Source organism: Martes martes (assembly GCF_963455335.1).
Source record: "Martes martes genome assembly, chromosome: 5".
NCBI lineage: Eukaryota > Metazoa > Chordata > Mammalia > Carnivora > Mustelidae > Martes > Martes martes.
The window spans coordinates 108,539,042-108,563,758 of record NC_137892.1 but is presented as its reverse complement, the minus strand read 5'-3'; the positions used below and the strand labels follow the sequence as shown (position 1 = coordinate 108,563,758).

Here is a 24,717-nt window from a genome sequence, read left to right as displayed (position 1 = left end):
CAAAACCGGGGGGGTGAGGGGGGGAACTACCAGAAAAGAAAATCACAGGCCAGTATCCCTGATGAAAACAGATGCAAAAATTCTCAATAAAATACTAATAAATTGAATTTAGCAGCAAGCACATTAAAACGATCATTCACCAGGACCAAGTGGGATGTATTCAGGGATACAATGATAGTTCAACATACATAAATCAAGCAATGTAATACATCACATTAACAGAATTTTTTAAATCATATGATCATCTCAATAGATGCAGGAAAACATTTGACAAAAGTAAATATCCATTCACAATTTTAAAAAAAAGCTCAGGGTACCTGGGTGGCTCAGTCATTAGGCCTATGCGTTTGGCTCAGGTCATGACCCCGGGGTACTGGGGTGGAGCCCCACATCAGGCCCGCTGCTCAGCGGGAAGCCTGCTTCTCCCTCTCCCACTCCCCCTGCTTGTGTTCCCTCTCTTGCTGTGTCTCTCTCTGTCAAATAAATAAATAAAATCTTAAAAAAAAAAAAATTCAACAAAAAGGGTATAGAAGGAATGTACCTCAATATAATAAAAGCCACTTATGACAAGCCCACAGTTAACATCATACTCAATGGTGAAAGATTGGAAATTTTTTCTCTGACATCAAGACAAGGACACTCACTCTTACTCCTCCTGTTTAACATGGTACTAAAAGTCCTAGACCCAGCAATCAGGCAACAAAGATAAATAAAAGACATCAGACTTAGGAAGAAGTAAAATGGTCTTTATTTGCAGGTGACATGATTTTACATAGAGAAAATCCTAAAGATTCCACAAAAAAAAACCTGAGATCTCAAATTAACTCAATAAGTTGCAAGATGAAAAATTAACATACAAGAATCTGTAGCCTTTCTATATACTTATGATGAATTTTCTTAAAATAAATGTCCCATTTACAATAGTGTCAGAAACAATAAAATATTCAGGAATAAATTTTTTTTAAGATTTTATTTATTTGTTTGACAGACAGAGATCACAAGTAGGCAGAGAAACGGGGAAAGCAGGCTCCCCGCTGAGCAGAGAGCCTGATGCAGGGCTTGATCCCAGGACCCTGATATCATGACCTGAGCCGAAGGCAGAGGCTTTAACCCACTGAGCCACCCAGGTGCCCCCAGGAATAAATTTTAACTAAGGAAGTGAAAGATTTCTTCTTGAAAATTGTAAGACATTGATGAAAGAAATCAAAGAAGACACAAATGAATAGGTATCCTGTGTTCATTAATTGGAAAAATTAATATTGATAAAATGTCAATACTACCAAAAGCCATGGGGTTTGAGGGTTTTTTAAGATTTTATTTATTTGAGAGAGAGCACAAGTGGGGAGAGGGCCAGAGGGAGAGGGACAAGCAGACTACCCACTGAGCAGAGACCCCAAAACAGTGCTCTGTCTCAGGACCTTGAGATCATGACCTGAGCAAAAGTCAGACACTTAAGGGACTGAGCCACCCAAGTGCCCCCAAAGCCATGTTTAGATCCAATGCAATCTTTCTCAAGATTTCAATGGCACTTTTTATAAAAGTTGGAAAAAATCCTAAAGTTCATATTAAACCACAAAAGACCCTGAGTAGCTAAAGTAATCCTGAGAAAGAAAATCAAGAGGCATCATATGTCCTGATTTCAAGCTATACTATAAAGCTATAGTAATTAAAACAATATGGTAGTGGTATAAAAATGGACAAATACATTTGTACTGAGCCATTTGTCTCTAAGAACATGGTATAAATGCTCTCAAGAAAAAAAAAAAAAAATACACCAATGGAACAGAATTGAGAGCCCAGAAATAAACCCAAGGATATACAGCCAAATACTATTTGACAGGGAGCCAAGAATATTCAATGGAGAAAAGATAGTCTCTTCAATAAATGGTGATGGGAAAATTGGATATTCACATGTAAAAGAACAATAGTGGTCCCATACATTACACTACTCACAAAGATTAACTCAAAATGGACTAAAGGCTTAAATATAAGACCTAGAACCATAAAATTCCTAGAAGAAAATAGGAAAAAATCTCTAGGACGCAGGTCTTGGCAATGATTTTTTTTTTTATGACACCTAAAGCATAAGAAACAAAATCAAACCAAAAAGCTTCTACACAGCAAAAGAAACAATTAACAAAGTGAAAAGACAACCTACAGAATGGGAGAAAATATTTGCAAGTTATATATAAGTAAGGGGTTAATACCCAAAATATATTTTTTAAAAAACATAGGGGTGCCTGTGTGGCTCCGTTGGTTAAGCAGCTGCCTTTGGCTCGGGTCATGTTGCCAGGGTACTGGGATCGAGCCCCTCATCAGGCTCCCTGCTCAGTGGATAGTCTGTTTCTCCCTCTGCCCCTGCTTGTGCCTTCTCTCACTGGTGCTCTTTCTCTCTCTCTCTCTCTCTCAAATAAATAAATAAATATCCTTAAAAACAAAAAACAAAAGAACTCATACAACTCAATGGTAACATTAAAATAATGCAAATTGCCATCAAAAGAAATGAAGTCTTGCCATTTGTGACAACGTGGATGGAACTAGAGGGTATTATGCTTAGCAAAATAAGTCAATCAGAGAAAGACAATTATCATATGATCTCCTTGATATGAGGAAGTTGAGAGGCAATGTGAGGGGTTTGGGGGATAGGAAAGGAATAAATCAAACAAGATGAGATCAGGAGGGAGACAAACCATCTGAGACTCTTAATCTCACAAAACAAACTGAGGGTTGCAGGGGGGAGGTGGGTAGGGAGAGGGTGGTGGGGTTATGGACACTGGGGAGGGTATGTGCTATGGTCAGTGCTGTGAAGTGTAAATCTGGCGATTCACAGACCTGTACCCTTGGGGCTAATAATACATTATATGTTAATTAAAAAATTAAAATTAAAAAATAATGCAAATTTAAAACAGGTAAAGGGAGGCACCCGGCTGGCTCAATTGGTAGAGCATGTGACTTTTGATCTCAGCGCCATCAGCTGGAGCCCCATATGGGCATAGAGATTACTAGAATGAATGAATGAATACATACATACATACATACATACATAATAAAAATGGACAAAGGACCATTTTGGCATATGAACAGGCAAAAGATACATGAGAAGATGCTCAGCATCACTAATTGTGAGGGCACTGCAAATCAAAACCACAGTAACATCTCACACGTGTTAGGATAGCCATCAAAAAGAGTAAATGCCAGCAAGGATGTGAAGAAAAGAGGACTCTTGTGCACTGTTGGTAGGACTGTAAATGGGTGCAGGCACTGTGGAAAACAGTGTGGAGGACCCTCAAATTTTTAAAAGCAGATAATACAAAATCCAGCAATCCTACTTCTGTGAATATATCGAAAAGAAATAAAGAGTATGTCAAAGATCTATCTGCCCTCCCATGTCCATTGCAGCATTATTTACAGTAGCCAAGACACAGAAACGACCTATGTGTTCCTCAACAGATGAAGGGATAAAAAGCTGTTTATGTATTTATGATGGAATATTATTCAGTCATAAAAAATGAGAAAATCCTGCCACTTGCAACGACATGGATGACTCTTGACAATATTACACTAAGTGAAATGTCAGAAAAAGACAAATACTGTATGATCTCATTTATATGTGGAATCTTAAAAAAAAAAAACAACAAATGAAAACTCATAGAGAAAGAGATCAAATTTGTAGTTACCAGAGTAGAGAATAGGTGGGAAAGGAATTGGAAGAAAGTGGTCAAAATGTACATATTTCCAGTTATAAAATAAATAAGTACTAGGGATGTACTTATGGGTGACTGTAGTTAGCACTGCTGTATGTTATATAGAAAAGTCATTAAGAGAATAAAATCCTAATAGTTCTCATCACAAAGTGAAAATTTTTTTAAAAGAAAAAAAAACATCTATATGAGATGACAGGTAGTAACTAAACTTCTTAAGGATTTCATTTCATTACACCCGTAAGTCTTTTATGCTGTATAATTTAAATCTATACATTGATAGATTATATATCTCAAGAAAGTTGGGGGGAGTATATCTCAAGAAAGTTGGGGGGAGTATGTTAATTTGAACCAATGCTATAACAAAATCCCTTTCCCAAGGATGTGGTAAATTGGGGAATAAAATACCACCTTAAATTATCAATGGCTAATGGTTAGCACTTACAGTATACTACCTGATGGTTGGTACACCCAGGCCAGGGGTCAGAGGCCTTGTCAACTCTACGTAGTAACAGTAAACCCAAATGTTAGCAGTCAGAGGTTGAGGACGCCTCTTTGGTTTTGCCCATTATTCAGTTTCTTCCGTAATCTTAGCACGCTCACCTACTAATATAACTGTTATAATGATGCTCTTGTTTATATATATGATTTGCATGTTCTTTCCCATGGTTACATATTACAGTAAATATTCATATATATACACAGATAGATATGCACATGGTTATATATATGATTTGCCTGTTAGCCTCTCTCAGGTAGCTGAAGATAGGGATTTATATCACTCCAACTGTATTTTAACCAAGAGTATACATCAGAATCACCCAGCCCCTATTCCCTAGGGGGCTGATTCAGCAGCTGCGGAATCAGCCCCACAGCAGTGCTTTGAGAGAGCATCCCAGGTGGTGTACAACCGCATGCCTGGTGGAGAGCAGCTGGTCAAAGAGGTGGTACAGCCTAGCGGGGAAGACACTGAGTTCTGGACTGGGATCCTGGCTCTAGCACTTATTATTTGTATAAACTTGAACAGGGCACTTAAACCTGTCTGTACCTTGTGTGTAAAGTGGGGATAATAGTGCTTGCCTGGGAGTGTTGTGAGGATTAAATAAGATAAAACAAGGGTAGCTCTGAGAGCACACTAAGCCCATCATAAATTCTCAGGACACACACTGCTTTGTTGGTGTTGTTCATCCCTGCATTCCAGAGTAGGCACCAAGCCTGACACCAGCAGAGATTTAATGCTCAATAAATAATAAATGCACAAGGAGCTGTATGATATTAGCAATGAGAAGCAAAGAGTGAAATTAGTAAGGAAAGGGAAGGGGGATAGACAGATGACCAAGGAGATAGGAAATACGTAAGCATAATGAGTTATCAGCAGCCGGCTCAAGAAACCCTGAAAATCCTTCTTCATTGTTGCCACATTATTCATTCTGCCTAAAACAATGTTGGCAAGGTCCTGAATGAACTGAAATTTTCAGACTCACGGGATTGAGAGTCTTGATGGCCTTCTGCATTTGTCCCAAATGAAGCAACCCAACATGGCCAAACTTCTGTTTCCAGAGGAAGTGATCATTCTGACCCCAGCTTGTGGTTTGCTTTAAATATGGTGACTAACCTGGGCTCAAGATCCTCAATAATTCTGACAGCATTAACTTTTGGACCTGTTTGGTTTTTTGTTGTTGTTTTTTTTTTAAGATTTTATTTATTCATTTGTCAGAGAGAGAGAGAGCGTGCGCACAAGCAGGGGGAGCAGCAGGCAGTGGGAGAAGCAGGCTTCCTGCTGAGCAAGGAGCCTGATGCAGGACTCAGTCCCAGAACCCTGGGATCATGACCTGAGCCAAAGGCAGAGACTTAACCGACTAAGCCACCGAGGTATCCCTGGACCTGTTTTTTAAAAATCCTACCACTCCCCCTCTGCTTTCTTGACTGTTCTTCCCCTGGCCGCCTGTTTGAGTACATGAATCTTCCATTTGGAGTTGGGTCCCCTATAATCCCAAGAACCCACCACCTTTATTCCTATCTCCATGTTTTGATGCTTTTTCTTTCTGAAATGTTCTCTCTTGAGTGATTTATCCCCTTCTCTCTGAGATGACTCCATGGAAATAGCAATATTTTGAGGAATCAAGTAGTCCTGGGTTCAAATCCAGCCTCCGTCACTTGTCTAGATTTATGACCCCCTCTTAGCTCAACTGCCCATATATAAAATCATTTCTACCTGTATTGTGAGGATTAAACTGGGATAAGGCATGTAAAGTACCTAACACAGTACCTGTCAATGCATGAGGGCCTTATATCAGTTTAGATTAGTTTCAACTGCTAATACCAGAGATTAAAAATAACAATGGCTTAAATAAGATGTGGCTTTATTATTTGTTATGACCTAAAAGGAGTCTAGAGGGAAGCCATTCATGGCTACTATGGATGACCATTAGAAGACATGTAGGTCAACAAGGATCTAGACTTTCTCTGGATGAGCCGTCATCTTTGAGGCTTCCATCCTCAAGGTCACCCCATATTTACAAGGTGAATGCTGGAGCTCCAGGATCACAGCCACCTTCTACGCAGGAAAAGGAGGAAAGTGAAAGATCCAATGGGTGCCTATTTCTCAGTGCAGTCAGTTTCCTTTAAGGTTCCCAGGAGACCCAGCTGACAGCCAGCACTTACAGCACATTAGCCACCTCTATCTCTGGCGAAAGCTGTGAAATGTAGTTCTTTACCTGGGTACAATGCTGCTCCCTAGAATACAGATGTCTGTGGTATTAGAATTATTCCGTGTCTCCCCATCAAGCTATAATATGGAGCCCCCAGGGGCTGTGGCAATGCTTCACAGTTTCTTCGTCATTTGACAAGTCAGGGCACTCAATGCATATATAATGCAGGAATCAGTAAAGCCGGTTAAATGTCTAAGTGGTTACCTGGTTCAAGTGGGAAGACCTAAGTTCCAGACCAACCCCACCACTTCATTATTATGTGACCTTGAGCAAGTACATAACCTCTCTGCTTTGGATTCAGTTTCCTTATTTGTCAAACTCCAGCTCAGACAGAGATGCAAACTGCCTAACACAATGTCTATGTACACTAACCCCAACATGTGTTAAAGTTATTATCACCACCACCATCAACATCACCATCATCACTGTTATTATTAGACCTATTGAATTATTAGATAAGGTAAGGAGATACCAGATGCCTCTCACTTCTCTTCCTTCTGCCTGTTTACATCTTTCCTTGCCTTCAGTGGTCACCCCAGGGACATCTGGATTTGCAGTCTATTATCCTGAAAGAGCCCAGGCTCAGTCGGCCTCATTTTATTCACTTCCAGCTATCCACTCAGGACTAGCCAAATCTCAAGAGTCCCTCTCCTTTGCCCCTAACCAGAGTCTAGTCACCCAGCCCTGCCTTCTGGGACAGGCTCTCTTCTCTGATCAGATCAGCTTCTAAATAAATATTAAATTATGTCTAGATGTGTTCCACTATTTCTTTCAAATCTGAGTAAATCAGTTCCTTTGTTGGAATTCCCCAGCACTGTTGAGGTCTCCCCACTGATGTCTTGCATCCTTGACAGTGGCAAAATTTTTCTCTAGACAGAAGTGAAGAAGTTCACATAGCAATAAGCTTTCCTATTCCCAGATCTTTGCAAAATACAGATTTCTAAGTCATCCTCCCCACCCTCCTGGGTACCTTAAAAAATCTTGGCACCTACTCTTAAATCATTAGCTACTCAGCCAGTGATGTGCCAGAGAGGGGTTGAAAGTGTTCAAATATACAAATTGTTTTGCCCTCCAAGGAGGCTGAGCAGGGCATTCAGAACCCCAGTGTCCAGGGCTACTGTGTATGGCTAATTTGTACAGTGCATGATTTTCACTGTTCACACTTTCTACGACCGGATGACACTCCTTATAATTGGGCAGTGCATGGTCTATGTAACTGCTCACTGCAGCCATGCCCAGATTAGTCATCTCTGACCATAAGCAGCCTAATTTCTGCATCTTAGTGCACCTTACAAATATTACCCCTTTCAAGAAGTTTAGAAAACACTCCTCGAAATAACTTCAAGGTTAGTTCTTCCTCCAGTGAACACTTGTTCCCTGGCCATGTCAGCCATATCCTCCACAGAAGCTAACATGCCCAGGTGATAGCTCTCAAACCAAGCCCATTGTGTTTTCCTAGGTCCATGGAAGAAATCTCTTGTCCATTGACTATGACCGGAATATTCGGACAGAAAAGATCTATGATGATCACCGGAAGTTCACCCTGAGGATTATTTATGACCAGGTGGGCCGCCCGTTCCTCTGGCTCCCTAGCAGTGGGCTGGCAGCAGTCAACGTCTCATACTTCTTCAATGGGCGCCTGGCTGGCCTTCAGCGTGGGGCCATGAGTGAGAGGACAGACATCGACAAGCAAGGCCGAATTGTGTCCCGCATGTTTGCTGATGGAAAAGTGTGGAGCTACTCCTACCTTGACAAGGTAGGTGAACATGCTGTCCTCACTCAGCTGGGGCTTTCCCTTATTCACACCGCTCTTTTTAAGCTGACCTGATATGCTCTGCCACAAGACATTTAACATCTTTCCTCTGACTCTACAAGGTCTCCCCTCATGCTCCCATCCTCCCTGGGAGGGATGAAAGTTTCACAGCTCATCTCTATTACCATTAAAGGGGGGGGGGGGAGTGTTAGACACTTGGTAATGGCAAAAAGAATGGATTGTCTGATTTTATTCAAAAAAAAAAAAAAGAAAGAAAGAAAAAGTGCTGTTGAAGCAGACAGCAGACAGAATCATCCCACTGGCATCACGACTAATCATTATTTATGTATTGGAAATGCAATGATTCATTTCTGCCTTGCCTGAAATTAAGTCATGCAGGTAGGGAATTTTGCCTAAAACTCAAGCACACAAAGCAACATCCTCCTACTTGGCCTGTTGGCCAAAGCAGCCAATGGACTCTTTCTACATAATTCCCTGTGTCTGAAAGTCCCAAATTCAGGTCAGAGAGGGTCAGGTTGGAGCAGCAGTAAACAGAGATCCCTGTGGGGCACAAGTCAAGACTTTTGAAGGCTGTCCTGGTCCTCTAAGTCATTAGACGGGGGTTTGCTCAGCTTGGGCCTCTCCCCTATATGTACCTCGACACAAGTTCCAGTTCCAGTTCCTCCTTTCTTGCTTCTCCATTACAACAGTCACTACAGACAGAGCAGTGACCTCCTCCATAAGAGTGGGGCTGATGTCCCTTTGGTCATCCCTGAACCCCGTTCTCATTATGCCATAAAATACTAGAAGGGTTGACCAGGGGAGGCAAAAATCTCCCAATTGCCTCAGGTTTGAGATCATTTTTGGCCCCCAAAATTGATGATTCTGGATTCATCTTTTCAGTAGTTTCTAAACAGAAGATACACTTTCTCTTAAGATGTAATCAGGGGTGACCAAAACATAGTATGGGTGTCCCATACTGGGCCAGTGGCAGTCATTTCTAAACAATCTTAGGATTTCTTGTTATCAAGCCCAGGAGGCAAACTCAATGCCTCTTACCTCAGTCCTTCAAGCCCTCTCTACTCAAAGTATGGTCCAAGCAACATCAGGACCAACCAGAAGCTTGTTACAAAAGCAGATTCTCAGGCCACCTCAAACAACATCAGAACTTGTTACAAAACCAGAACTTGTTACAAAAGGAGATTCTCAGGCCACCACCCCCTTCATCCCTCATCCTCCCACCAAACTACTAAATCAGAATCTGCTTTTTTTAAGATTTTATTTATTTATTTGAGAGAGAGAGAGAGAGACAGTGAGCGAGACCATGAGAGGGGAGAAGGTCAGAGGGAGAAGCAGACTCCCCATGGAGCTAGGAGCCCGATGTGGAACTCGATCCCGGGACTCCAGGATCATGACCTGAGCTGAAGGCAGTTGCTTAACCAACTGAGCCACCCAGGCGCCCCAGAATCTGCTTTTTAACAAGATCCCTGGGTGTTTCACATGCACATTAAAGTTCGGGAAGCACTGGTCCAAGTAGCCACCATAATCCATCAGAATTAGCTTGCCCAGCGAAATCAATCTACTCATAATCTCTGGTCTAAACTTCCCCACCCTTCATGATTTTTGAATTGCCATTTTGGGAAAAGGAATAGATTCTGTCTATTTGAGTGCTTGGTCTTAAAGAACTGACTCATGCATTTCTTCCCCCTTTCCTTCCTCCAGTCTATGGTCCTCCTGCTTCAGAGTCAGCGTCAGTACATATTTGAGTATGACTCCTCCGACCGTCTCCATGCCGTCACCATGCCCAGTGTTGCCCGACACAGCATGTCCACCCATACCTCCATTGGCTACATCCGCAACATTTATAATCCCCCTGAAAGCAACGCGTCAGTCATTTTTGACTACAGTGATGATGGCCGCATCCTCAAGACGTCCTTTTTGGGCACCGGGCGCCAGGTATTCTACAAGTATGGGAAACTCTCCAAGTTATCAGAGATTGTCTATGACAGTACTGCTGTCACTTTCGGATATGATGAGACCACCGGTGTTTTAAAAATGGTCAGTCTTCAAAGTGGGGGTTTCTCCTGCACAATCAGGTACCGGAAGATAGGCCCACTTGTGGACAAGCAGATCTACAGGTTCTCTGAGGAAGGCATGGTCAATGCCAGGTTTGACTACACCTATCATGACAACAGCTTCCGGATTGCAAGCATCAAGCCCGTCATAAGTGAGACTCCCCTTCCTGTGGACCTCTACCGCTATGATGAGATCTCTGGCAAGGTGGAACACTTTGGCAAGTTCGGAGTCATCTATTATGATATCAACCAGATCATCACCACCGCTGTAATGACCCTCAGCAAACACTTCGACACCCACGGGCGGATCAAGGAAGTCCAGTATGAGATGTTTCGGTCCCTCATGTACTGGATGACAGTGCAATATGACAGTATGGGAAGGGTGATTAAGAGGGAGCTGAAACTGGGGCCTTATGCTAATACCACTAAATACACCTATGACTATGACGGGGATGGGCAGCTCCAGAGTGTAGCAGTCAATGACCGCCCAACCTGGCGCTACAGCTATGACCTCAATGGGAACCTCCACTTGCTGAACCCAGGAAATAGTATACGTCTTATGCCCTTGCGCTATGATCTCCGGGATCGGATAACCAGACTTGGTGATGTGCAGTACAAAATTGATGATGATGGCTATCTGTGCCAGCGAGGGGCTGACATCTTTGAGTATAACTCCAAGGGTCTCCTAACAAGAGCCTACAACAAGGCCAGTGGGTGGAGTGTCCAGTACCGCTATGACGGTGTGGGGCGGCGGGCTTCCTACAAGACCAACCTGGGCCATCACCTGCAATATTTCTACTCTGACCTCCACAACCCGACCCGCATCACCCATGTCTATAATCATTCCAACTCAGAGATAACCTCACTCTACTATGACCTCCAAGGTCACCTCTTTGCCATGGAGAGCAGCAGTGGGGAGGAGTACTATGTTGCCTCAGATAACACAGGCACTCCTCTGGCTGTGTTCAGCATCAATGGTCTCATGATCAAACAACTGCAGTATACGGCCTATGGGGAGATTTATTATGACTCCAACCCTGACTTCCAGATGGTCATTGGCTTCCATGGCGGACTCTATGATCCCCTGACCAAGCTGGTCCACTTCACTCAGCGTGATTATGATGTGCTAGCAGGACGATGGACCTCTCCAGACTACACCATGTGGAAAAATGTGGGCAAGGAGCCAGCCCCCTTTAACCTGTATATGTTCAAGAGCAACAATCCTCTCAGCAATGAGCTGGATTTGAAGAACTACGTGACAGGTGAGGACTCTACCATCTCAGTTGTTCAGCGACTCCCTGTGGGGTGGTTGTCCTGATAGACTGTTGGGAACTTCAAAAGAAGATCTTACTTCTGATGATAGGGGAATCCTGGAGACCTATAAACACTGGTCTGTACAGGCTCTAGAACAGTCGGATAACAGCAGTACAGAGCAGTCTCCAGATCTGCTTGACGATGTCCTAGCCATTTTCAAGCCCATTTAGTTGAAATAACTTTTATAAGAGCCCTCCCTACCCCAAGAGAGGAAAGCAGTCTCATGAAGGGGGAAATAATGGGACTCTGATGTCAGATTCTCTCTCTTACTTATTAGCCAAAAGACTTTGGGCTAGGCTTCTAATCTCTCTGAGCTGTAGCTTCCTTCTCTGTGAAAAGGTACTAATAAAACCAGCCCACAGAATGATTGTGAGAAGTAAATGAACTTATGTAGGTAAAGCTTAGTGCCTAGCACTTAGACAGTGGGTGCTTACAAAAGAGTATCTGCTCATGTTATTACCATTATCATTACAAATGAAGCATTGAGTTAGTATAGGTATGACATGACTAAGACCCAGTTCCCTACCTCACAAGCAGGCTGGCAAGATACAAAGAGCCGATGATAATGCAGAGCCGAATTAGGTTTGTGCTACCATATGGGTGTCTGTTCAGTTATTTATTCAGTAAGCATTTATAGAGTGACATTAGGCTAGATTCTGGGGATAGAAATGATGAATAAGACAAATACCCTTCTCTCAAAGGGGGACATGTATGTGTGTGTGTGGATGACTTTAAGTTTGGAAATTGTGACATAGTACAGAAGTGTCCCCTGTCAAACTGGGCCTGAAGATTGAAGGGGATCTTGGTTGGCAGAAATGAGCTCACAGCTAAAGAAAGACTATGAGTCAAAAGGACATGGGAAGCCTGAAGAAGGGTATGGATTGAGGGGCCAAGGAGGGCAAATAATCTCCTGCCTCTTGATAAATGAGAAATTGGTAAAATAAGGGTCCCTATCTCTTATACCATCCATATATCTCCATCCATATATCCATCCATTCACCTATGTGACAAATATATTTATAATACCTAACATATACTGAGTATGAGAGATGCAGTGGACAGCAAGATAAAGTCCTTATCCTTAGGGAAATAAGGAAATCAGGATGGATGGATGGATGGAGAGACCAACTTTCAGCAAGGAAGCCAGCATTGTTGAGGAGCAACAGTAGGGACCCCAACTCCAAGCCCCCCCAGTGTCCAAGAACCTCACAGGTCTTGGTCATGAGCCAAGGAGACATCAAACTCAAAGGGACCCTACGCTCAGGTGACCAGAACTCACTTGTACACCCTCAAGAAAGGAAGCAGCAGCTAGCCAAGCACAGGGCTGCCCTCAATGTCCCAGGCTACAGAAGGATGACCTTAAAGATCAACTTGTGGCCAAGCCGTATCTCATCCTTACATTCCAGAGCCTTTGAAGTTGAACCCAGCATCCCCGTACAACAAAAGCAGCTGGAACCTTTTGAGCCCAGGAGCTATGACCAAGCTAGTTCCCTCCTGTTCTCCCCACCATACCTTATCAAGAGGCCCTGCCCATGGTACTCTGCCATGGTCTCTCATTCCCATGGCTTAGCATAACTGTTATCTCTCAGTTGACTGCACTTTCAAATTAAAGGACCTCTCAGGAAAACATACACACACATAGGTAAATACATAGTTTCAGGTAACAATACGTGCTATGTAGATAAAATGGGATTGGGGTTAGACAGAGCATGATGGGAAGCATCTCCTATATTTAGGGTGCTCACAGAGGGCTTTCTGAGGAGGTGGCTTTTGAGCACCTTTTGAGCACCTTTTCTCTACGAAGTGGGGAAGGGAGAGGAAGAGTGTTCTAGATGTAGGAAACAGTGTGAATGGGAGGGCAGACCAGGCCTATCTTAGCCTTGGGAGAAGAATTCCCTCGCCCTCGAGAATGTGCTTCCCAAAACACAGCTTAGCATTAGATAACTTAGGGATGAGTCAGCCAGATAAAAAGAAATAAAAAGAAAGCCCTCAGAATGGACGCTAGATCTGCCAAGGTCCAAACAAAATCATTCACAGAGCAGTCAAACTCACAAATCCCCTCAACTACTTCCCTAGTTCTCCTGCAAAGGAAAAAAAAGAAATTATCAGAATTTTCTGAATAGCAATATGACTTTCCTCATTCAGCGCTTCACAGAGACTCAACAAATGGGAATCAAATCAAGTTGAACTAAGTCCAACAAAATTGAATCCAGAAACCATTCGAAAGCATCTAAAATAAAAGGTAGTGTCAGAGAAGCACGTGCACAGAGCTGATGTGAGCAGTCAAAGCTGGGGAAAGGAGGGCCCAGGCAGAGCGGAGTGTCAGACCAGGCACAAGCCCACACCTGCTGCCCATTCAAGATGAGCTGCCCCCTGGAGAGAGGATCCTAGCAGAGAACACCAAATCATTCTCTACTGTTTGAATGTTGGCTAATCTGTAAACCCCGTCTAAATTAGTCTTAATTTGCCACTTAGGAGACGAGCAGAGTGGTTGAACTTGCCGCTCACAATTTAAGTAGAAGAAGTAATTAAGATGTAGTCGGGAGGAACGCAGAGAACAGAACCTTCTCTCGCTGATGCTCAAAAAAAAATCATTGATGTTTTGGAAACAGAGCTTTCTGAATGCAGGAGGCAGCTGCTGAGGCTGGAGGATGTTCTGCTTCCTCCTGAGACTGCAAGCACAAAGGAAAACAGCATAGAGTCCCCGTGAGCTCAGAGGCCCCCCGGGGTTAGAGCGGAGCTGTAGCCACCAGGACGGAGTGAAGGAGGGCCAGAAGGGCTTCCTTTCCCACTCACAGCCTCCATCGCAGCACCCTGCCCAACCGGCATTTTTTTTTTTATAAACATATAATGTATTATTGGCCCCAGGGGTACAGGTCTGTGAATTGCCAGATTTACACTTCACAGCACTCACCATAGCACATACCCTCCCCAGTGTCCATAACCCCACCACCCTCTCCCTACCCCCCTCTCCCCGGCCACCCTCAGTTTGTTTTGTGACAGTAAGAGTCTCTTATGGTTTGTCTCCCTCCCGATCCCATCTTGTTTCATTTATACTTTTCCTGCCCCCCAAACCCCCCACGTTGCTTCTCCACTTCCTCACATCAGGGAGATCATATGATAGTTGTCTTTCTCTGATTGACTTATTTTGCTAAGCATAATACCCTCTAGTTCCATCCACGTCGTCGCAAATGGCAAGATTTCATTTCTTTTGATGGCTGCATAGTATTCCATTCTGTGTGTGTGTGTATCACATCTTCTTTATCCATTCATCTGTTGATGGACATCTAGGTTCTTTCCATAGTTTGGCTATTGTGGACATTGCTGCTAGAAACATTCCCAACCAGTATTTTTTAAGGTGATATATTGACAATTGATACATCTGTGATAACCAGATATTAGAGGAAAGGATGTAGAAAAACAGACTGGGAGACAGACTCCCTCCCCTGACAACCTCCAGGGCCTCAGTCTTTTCCAGTTCTGGCATGGCAGGAAACTCCTCAGTCCCCAACAAATGGGAGACCCATTCCCACCCCCAAGCCTGGCCTGTAATTCAAGCCCGTTCGTCCTGATGTTAGAACCTGAGTCCACCTCAAGACCCCAGTGTTGGCATTGCTAATCACTTGCTATGTCACTTGGATGATCTCAAACTTTCTGAGGCTTCATTTCTTCCTCGCCAAAATGGTGGTAATCATAACGTTCACGCCATGGGGCTATAAAAAGTAAATGAGGCCTGCTATGTAAGGTACATAGCGCAGTGCTAAGGCTAATGAATGGTAGGGATGCATTTGTTACTTATAAGCACCCATGGACTTGGACATGAGGAGTTCATAGATGAAGAGTGGAGATACCACCTCTGTGTTGTTTTCTGAGGAAACAACACAGGTGGATCTGGAGAAATGGATCCAAATTCTTGCCCAAGTGGCACTGCTTTGGCAAACCTGACACCCCAGACAAATGTGAGTTAAGCAATCATCCTAGAAATCATCTGCAATGACTTGTATTTTCTCCCCACCCCTGCTCCCTGGCAGGTCTTTGGGGCTTACAAACTCAAGGCACATGTGAGCATAGTGGGATTTTATGGAGTTGAATTTCCCTGAGTGAGGAGGAAGTCACAACCTCCTTCTCACATTAACCCTCGTCTTAGATCTACACTTAACACCTAAGATGCTTTTCTGGCAGCATTTCTGGAGATGGAGGGTATGCTTGGTGGCCACAATGTCATCACATGCCCTGAAGAACATTAGAGTCGAATAGTAATGAGCCATTAGGAGGGGCCCCCTCATCAGCTCCTGCCCCAAAGGCTCCCTCTCTACAGTCTGTGTGGGAGCCTGTCACTAGATAACACTAATTACCTCAAAAAGGAAGAGGGGTATTTGTGTGGTGCCAGAAGTGTTTTCTGCAGAGTGGAAGAGATGAGCTACTTGAATAAACATTTCAGGATAGGTTTAGACTCAGAAACTAAGCCATGTTAGAAACTTTAAGGAAAAGAAAAGAAGGTAGATGACATGCGCTATTGGCCTTCATGGAAGCAGCCATTAAAATGTCCAGTCTCGAAGGCAGGGGGTCCTCAACATCACCTCCCCAGTACTAGGGAGGGATCCCAGCAATGAAAAGATCAGGATGGGGAGAGTCTGGGAGGGCAAGACCTCTCTTGCCTTTCCTGGGATTCCACACACATCCTACATATCCCTGATGAAAGATGGGATGATTGGAGATAGTCTACAGATAAGGTATTAGATAACATGGAAACACAAATGGGGAAAGTTTGCCTCTTTTCGTGCTCTTTCTATTCTTCCAACTCAGTCGAGGAGAAAGTCTCCACCTCACGCTGGTATGTACTTCACACCCCATTAACACGTCCAGTCTCCCCTTTTAACAAAGAGAGTAGGTCTGAGACTCCTCAGTAGCAGGTAACAAAAATCATGCTCTAATTTAATAGCATTGCTATGTTTTCTTTGTTTTAATTCTACAGTTGTTTTCTGTTTGCATCAAGGGAGTCTGCTCTCCCATTTATGGTAGTAACACGAAGTTTCTTTTTTAAAATGGACTTAAGTGAAACAGGCAAATTTATCTTTTTTAATCAGTAAGTCAGTAGTACTACAGGAGACACCTGGAGATGGCAAATCAATCGAGATGAGTGACCATGAACGTCCACAGTTGGGAGTTCCATCCTCTACAGCAGCCAGCATCCACCTTGCACAGAACAGGTGCTCTGTAAATATGAGACCATTGCTGGATTAGAGCCATGCTGCTGCCTGCTAGATGCAGACACAAGGCAATTGCAAACCTGTATTCTTAAATGACCCTTCCATGGTAACTACACATATTAGTCATAGCCAAAGTTATTCAAGGAACTGGTCTGTGGCCAAGGGCACTGGATGGACTGTGGATCCCAGATTCCCGCTCATCAGGAGGTTCTTTTATGACTCTGTGTTTAGAAGCAAAGTCAACATTAAACTCCTCCCAACAGTCCCCACGCAGGAGGTAGTAATACCTTGCTTAACCCCTTCAGAAGTCTTATCTCAGGCACCATTAGTTCCTCTTGTTACACTACTCAGGGTAGCTTTCGCCACATACATTCGGTGTTCTTTCATTCACTTGTTCCATGTATGCTATCCGGCACCTATTTTGTGCCAGGCATTATCAGAGGATCTGGGAGAACAGCAGTGGATAAAACAAAAATTTTAACTCCCTTCCCTAATGAAACTCACATTCTCAGTGAGGGAGACAGACAGTAAACAATAAACACACAAATGATACAGCATGTTAGAATGGGATTGCTTTGGGGGCAGAGGCAGGAGGATGAACAGAATAAGGGGACTTGGGATTGCTGGAGGTGGAGAGGGGGAGCAGATTTTAAATGTGGTGGTTGGGTTTGCCTTATTCAAGAGGCAGTATCTGAACAAGACTTGAAAGAGGCGAGAGAGCCGAAAAATACTTTTAGGGAAGTACACTCTGGGCAGAGGGGCCTTCAGTGCAAAGGCCCAAGATGAGTGTATGCCTGGCATGTTCAAGAAATAGCATCAAAGCTGGAGCTATGGGAGTAAGGGAGAGGGCAAGAGAACATGAGGTCAGACAGTAACGGGCGAGTGTCCTTATTGACCAGTCAGAAGACTCTGGCTTCTTCACTGAGAAAAATGGGGGTTCCCCCAGGTGTTCTGAGCAGAGGAGTGGCATGGTCTTCTCCAGGATGAAAAACTCATTCTGGCTGCTAGCCTGATAAGGTATGTGGGGCAGAAAGGTGGAAGCAGGGAGCCAGTTAGAAGTCCAGGTGAGGGACGATGGGCCAGGATCGAGATGGCAAAGTGATGACAAGTGGACACAAATTCGGGATCAATCTTAAAAGTAATAGTAAAGGATTGAACCATATGACCCAGCAATTTCACAGCTAGGTACGTATATAAGCAAGAGAACTGAAAACAGGTTTTCAAACAAAAATCTGTGCACAAATATTCATAGAAGCATTATTCATAATAGTAAATACATACATACATACATACATACAACCCAGATACCCATTAACTGATGAATGGGTAAACAAAATGTGGTATACCCAAACAATGGAATACTATTTGGCCATGAAAAGAAATGAACTTGCTATGTTCAATGTACAATATGGATAAGCCTTAAATACATTATGCTAAGTGAAAGAGACCAGACACCGAAGGCCACAATTGTATGAATGCATTTATAAGAAATGTCCAGAATAGGCAAACCCACAGAGATGGAAAGCAGTTTAGTGATTATCAGGGACTGAGGAGAAAGGAGAATGCAGAATGACTGCCAGTAGGTGTGAGGCCTCTTTTGGGATGATGAAAATGTTCTGGAATTAAATCGCAATGATGGTTGTACAACATTGTAAATGTACTAGAAGCCCCTGAATTGTGCACTTTAAAATGGTTAAAATGATGAATTTTATGTTATGTGAATTTTACCTCAATTAAAAAAAATAAAGCATTTGCCAATGGAGCTAGAGATGGGGAGTAAGAAAAAGGGAACAAGGATGGTGGCTGGAAGGATGGAGTGGCCATTATGTGGGATGGAAAAGTCTATGGATGGGACAGGTTTGGGGAGGAAGATCAGGAGTCCAGTTTTGGACAAAAGTTTGAAATATAATTAGATATAGTCGTTTGGAATTCACAGAGAGGTCCAGGATGGAGATATAAATTTTGGAGTCAGCAACAGTATGTTGATGGCATACTGGTCCTAAGGGTGGGTCAGAGCCCCATGTTTGTGAGAGTACATAGAGAGTGGAGAGGTTCACAGACTGAGTCACAGGCATTCCAACATTGAAGAGATCAGGAGGCAAATGAGGAGGAACCAAAATAGGATAAGGAATGGCCACCAAGGTAGGAGGAGGACTAACAAGTGACTATATTGTCCAGAGAGCCAAGAAAAAAATAAAGGCAGGAGTTTTTATCAAGTACTTCTGATAAGTCAAAAAAAGATGAGGACCCATATTAATGTCAGGCTTAGCAACGTGGTGGTCATTCACAAGCTTGACAAGAGTTGCTTCAGTGGAGTAGTTAGAGACAAAGCCTGATTCAAAGGAGAATGGGAGACAAGTAGTACAGAGAATTATTTTGATCCTGAGACGTTTTTGTCAAGGAGGGTGAGAGAAATGGATGGTAGCAAACAGGAGAAGAAGGGACAAGAAAGGAATTTCTTTTAAAGTGGGCATTTGGTAGCATGTCTTTATGCTGACAAGGTTGATCCATTGAAAAGAGGAGTAACGCGATGCCATGGGGGAGAGAGAGAGAGTTGCTGGAGTGATATCCTTGCAGGCACAACAGAAGATGCTACCGACGGCACACAGGGTGAGCTGACTTCAGCAGCTCCACTAGAGTAACAAGAGGAAGGCAGGACATATGGATACGGATGCTGGAAGGCCAGTAAATGTGATGATGAGAGTTTAGGGGAATTCCCCTCTGGCTGCCCTGGGTGTTTTCCGAAAAGAAAACAAGGTCAGCTGCTCTAGTGAGAAGGGAAAGCAGATGTTGATGGTTTTAGCAGAAAGGAGAAGACGTAACATCCCCCAGCAGAATAGGAGAATGACTGATGAAGGAAGGGAGTAAAGTCAGGCAGCAGGAAAGCACAGCTGGGGTTCACGGTCAGGAATTTAAAGTGACACCAGTCAGTGTAGTTACATTTGTTTCTCCAGCCACATTCAGCTGCACATGTACAAATAATAGGCCAACGCGTGGATTTAACCAAAATTGTGATTCCACCAAGCAAGTGTGCTAAAGCGAGAAAGGGACACAGGAACTGAGAATATATATAAGGAATGAGTCTCATGATTGGCCATGGACGTGTGCTAGGTAAGAAAAGAGACCAGGATGTTGACGAATAGGAACAAGAAGTTTACGATGGATTGAAGATCCTAGGGAGAAAGGGAAAGGATCAAGGAACGTGGGTGTCAGGTTACAAAAAGGAGTAAATTACAAAGAGTTCACGTGGTGGTCAGAGGCTGATGTGTAAGAAATTAAGATAATGGGGGATCAGAATTACTGGTGATGACAGGGTCCAGAGGATGAACAAGGGTTGGGGCTGGTCATCAAAGGGACGAAGAGGCCAGGACGTTAGAAGAGTCAAGTGCTTATATAATGGAATCACTATGAATGAATTTAGGGAGAGAGGTGGAGAGAAGGACAGTGAAGCAGAAAAGCACCAAGAAACGCAGGTGAGTGGCCTGGGAATCAGTAATGACTGCAACAAGGAGCACTTGTATCTCCAGGCCCAGCAATGGTAGGAAAAGAAGTGGGGAGATACAGGGCACCATGTTCGGGCGCCCATTATAAACAGGGATAAGGAGCCTAAAAAGGGTATTCCTGCTGGACTGTGGGCAGATGGCATGGGTGGGGCTGTGAGTGCTGCAAGGGATGGATGTCCAGGGCTCTCTACTGATCACTGGGGAAGGAGGCAAGGCAGCCTGGGAGCTGCAGTCTTACTCTGAGAGCAGGACCTATGGGGAAAGGGGTATAATTCCCAAAGCAAGGGACTCAGCCATGACCCTGGCAGGGGAAGGGAAGTCTTACTCTAAACACACAAGAGCACTCTCTAGCCTCTCTTTGAAGAGGCTGTGAAAAGGGTCTCAGATGCCAGAAGAATTTGTGCCTTCCACATACTTTTGGAACCCCCTCTCCATAATGAGCCAGCCGCAGTGTAGTCCCCCACCCCTGCCAATGTCTGCACAGTGTTCATAATCATCCCTTACCCATCTAGTTGATCATTGTACCTCTACCTTCCAAACACATCAACTGACCTATAACAGAGGCCCCAAATGAAGGCATTCCTATCTACTGAGCAAGCTATGTGCCAGGCATGGTGACAAGGATTTCTCCTCCACTTTCACAACAACCCAACAACATTGGTACAGCTATCATCCCAATTCACGTCTGAGGAACCCGAAACTTAGAGAGAGGCAGGAAGTTACTCAAGGTCACACAGTAAGAGGAGTCAAAACTAGATCTTTCTCCAGCACTGGCCCCCTCAGTCACCACATGGGGTGATTATCACCATATGATAACTCAAGTGACTAAGGTTGGAAGGACATCCTTCCCAGGATCCACGTAAAGTGGCTCTGGGTCTGGACCAGGAGACCCTCACAAGTTCTCACCTCTCTCCCTTGCTGGACTCCACACCCAACCATGCATTTTGTTTTGTTCTTTCTCCAAGATCCTCAACTGCTTTCCATCCATCATGATTCAGAAATCTTTATTTTTGTTTCCACCATAGATGTGAAAAGCTGGCTTGTGATGTTTGGATTTCAGCTTAGCAACATAATTCCTGGCTTCCCAAGAGCCAAAATGTATTTCGTGCCTCCTCCCTATGAATTGTCAGAGAGTCAAGCCAGTGAGAATGGACAGGTAAGCGGAGGTTCCTGCCAAGAATCTGAATGATTGTCCTCATTCCCTTTTGCAAACAGAACCGCACGGGAGCCAAGGGCATGTCAGTAGAGGAGGCAAACATCGGAGCTGGGTATAAAAAGGTGCATGAAACATTGTGACTTCCCAGGGAAGCAAATGTCAGTGCTGTCACCTGTCTGTCACAGCACATATTTCTGCCCAACCTCAATTATTACCTTAATTGTGGTATCATTATCTGTTTAGTATATACCCTTGAGTCTCTCCTTGATTAACAACAGCACAGAGAAATCTAGCAGCAACCCACCATCTGCACTGCCTATAAGAGCATAACCCTTTTGACTTTTATGGGATGTCATATAACTGTGGTTTGCAGTTTCTATCCCATTAAAGAACATTTTTATGCCTGACATAAAACCTCAGCACTTTATGGCCCAAATGTATACAGATTAAGTTTTCAGAACATAATTTGTGCTCGGGTCTTTCGGCAATGACCAAGAGGTGGTCACTTTCCATTTGGGTGCTGCTGAGACCTCCAGCACGGTCAGACAGGAGGCGTGAGCATCAGTGTTCAGATAACTCCTGTTACAGGACAACACGCGGCCACGTAAAAGTCTGAAAGGTCTCAGGTGCTCTGAATAATCATCCATACTGTATAACTCGAGAGAGATGAGGAGGAGCTGGTGGGTAATTGAGAACAACGTTCTCTCAGTTCTGCCCTGTGGGGACCACTCAGTGGATGAATAGCCATCATTTCTCTCATTTATCTAAGTGCCGTTACCTCCCAAACACAGCCTCTTCCATTATCCCAGTCTGTCCCCCAACCACCAATTGAGATGAGTTGTAATTTGTGAGTAAAGAGCTCAAGGCCAAGGAGATAATGGCGATTTCGTCCCACTGCAGAACCAGGGCGAAGATCCAAAGCAAATGACTAAAGCCTGGGGATATTCCCTCGGGCCCACGATGCCAGAACCTCTATAGTCCACTGCTTCTCAAACAATAGCACACAAACCACGTAGGGTGTGTCCTGTTAAGATGCAGCTTCAGACTCAGTAGGTCCAGAGTGAGGCCTGAGATTATGCTTTTCTAACAAGGCAGGTCCCCACAATTCCTCTGTTGCTAGCTGTGCTTTGAGTAGCAAGGCCTTAACCCAAGGAAGTTAATGAACACCCAGAGCCCTGGCCTTGAAAACAATCTAGGTCACAGCGGCAGGGCTCATAGCTTCTCAGAGGAACCCCCTGCCCTTCAGGTCAGGATATTCCTGGGTCTGAAGTGTGCAAGGCAGCTGCCATCTGAGAGCAGAGCGACTCTCTCTTCTCCAATAAGAGAGAGACATGGCAAGTGGATAGGCCTGGGTACAGATGTCAGCAAGGTGGCAAACCTCTGCACCGTCTTTTTAGTTGGTCACAGTTACAAGGCGGACAGGCCACACCATCAGAGCACTGGGAACCAGCCAGCCTGGGCTAGCTTCCAAAGACAGGACTATAAGGACTCATATCATTACAGACGGAAGACTAGTTCTTACAGGGAGTCCAAGCATTTCCCTACTGACCCTTTTTCAATGAGCTTCTCGGCCTATGCAAAGAGCTGTCCAGACCATCATCTCAGCCTTCTGTTTCCTTCTGCCCACAGCTCATTACAGGCGTCCAGCAGACAACAGAGAGGCATAATCAGGCCTTCATGGCTCTGGAAGGGCAGGTCATCTCCAAAAAGCTCCACGCCAACATCCGAGAGAAAGCAGGCCACTGGTTTGCCACCACCACACCCATCATCGGCAAAGGCATCATGTTCGCCATCAAAGAAGGACAGGTGAGCACCGGCGTGTCCAGCATCGCCAGCGAGGACAGCCGCAAGGTGGCTTCCGTGCTGAACAATGCCTACTACCTGGACAAGATGCACTACAGCATTGAGGGCAAGGATACCCACTACTTCGTGAAGATCGGCTCGGCCGACGGCGACCTGGTCACGCTGGGCACCACGATCGGCCGCAAGGTGCTGGAGAGCGGGGTGAACGTGACCGTGTCGCAGCCCACGCTGCTGGTCAACGGCAGGACGCGAAGGTTCACCAACATTGAGTTCCAGTGCTCCACGCTGCTGCTCAGCATCCGCTATGGCCTCACCCCCGACACCCTGGATGAAGAGAAAGCCCGCGTCCTGGACCAGGCGAGGCAGAGGGCCCTGGGCACCGCCTGGGCCAAGGAGCAGCAGAAAGCCAGGGACGGGAGAGAGGGGAGCCGCCTGTGGACTGAGGGCGAGAAGCAGCAGCTTCTGAGCACGGGACGCGTGCAAGGTTATGAGGGATATTACGTGCTTCCCGTGGAGCAATACCCAGAGCTTGCAGACAGTAGCAGCAACATCCAGTTTTTAAGACAGAATGAGATGGGAAAGAGGTAACAAAATAATCTGCTGCCATTCCTTGTCTGGATGGCTCAGCGGGAGTAACTGTTATCTCCTCTCCTAAGGAGATGAAGACCTAACAGGGGCACTGAGGCCGGGCTGCTTTAGGATACCAAGTGGCAAGAAAGCTCACATTTTTTGAGTTCAAATGCTACTGTCCAAGCAAGAAGTCCCACATCCAGAAGTAGACTAAAGCCTGGCTGAAAATCCTGAGGAAAACAAAACAAACGAATGAATGAACACACACACACACAAAATGTTCCAAGTTCCCCTAAAATATGGCCCACTTGTTCTGGGTCTACATAGAGAAAGAAACAACAGCAACAACAGGAAAAAAAAAAAAAAAGGAAAAAGACGCAAAATGTCTAAAAGGAACAAAAGAACAGGAAAACACAACAAAATAAAAACACAAAAAACAAAAAGCAAAACATACACATTGACCGAAACACAAAGACGTGAAGACAAGAAGGCCTCATACTCTATTACCTCACTCATCCACACGTGAGCGACGCAGAGACATCCAGCAGGGCCGGCGTCACAGACCAGCTGAGGAAACCCAGTCAGACTGCTTGTCGGACAAATCCTACAGACATTTTCGTTTAAACAAATACAGGTGCATTTAAAACACGACTTTGGGGTGATTTGTGTGTAGCGACCGGGGAGGGGGGGGGAAATAAAAGTGAAAGAGTGAGCACTGGAAATAATTTTTAAAGAAAATAAAAAAAACTAAAAACACATACACAAAAAAGGAAATTAATATCAAAAATCAAAGCAAAATAATACCGTTCAGCACTTAACTCTCAGGTCCCAACTTAGTGGGACCCGAGCTAATTTATTTGAGCGCAGAGTGTACAATTTAATTCAAAATGGTGGCTATAATCACTCCAGATAAATCTCATA

General features: G+C 44.3%; 1 protein-coding gene across 1 annotated transcript in view; it reads left to right on the top strand.

Moving 5' to 3' along the window:
• The window catches only part of TENM2 (teneurin transmembrane protein 2), a 1,113,787-nt gene extending 1,089,339 nt beyond the window's left edge, over positions 1 to 24,448 (top strand). The window contains exons 27-30 of the mRNA XM_080804500.1: positions 7,872 to 8,168; positions 9,888 to 11,502; positions 21,293 to 21,423; positions 23,053 to 24,448. Coding sequence (XP_080660626.1) covers positions 7,872 to 8,168; positions 9,888 to 11,502; positions 21,293 to 21,423; positions 23,053 to 23,814 — 2,805 coding nt within the window. The 3' untranslated portion in view covers positions 23,815 to 24,448. The remainder of the gene's footprint in view (positions 1 to 7,871; positions 8,169 to 9,887; positions 11,503 to 21,292; positions 21,424 to 23,052) is intronic.
• The last annotated feature ends 269 nt before the right edge of the window (positions 24,449 to 24,717 follow it).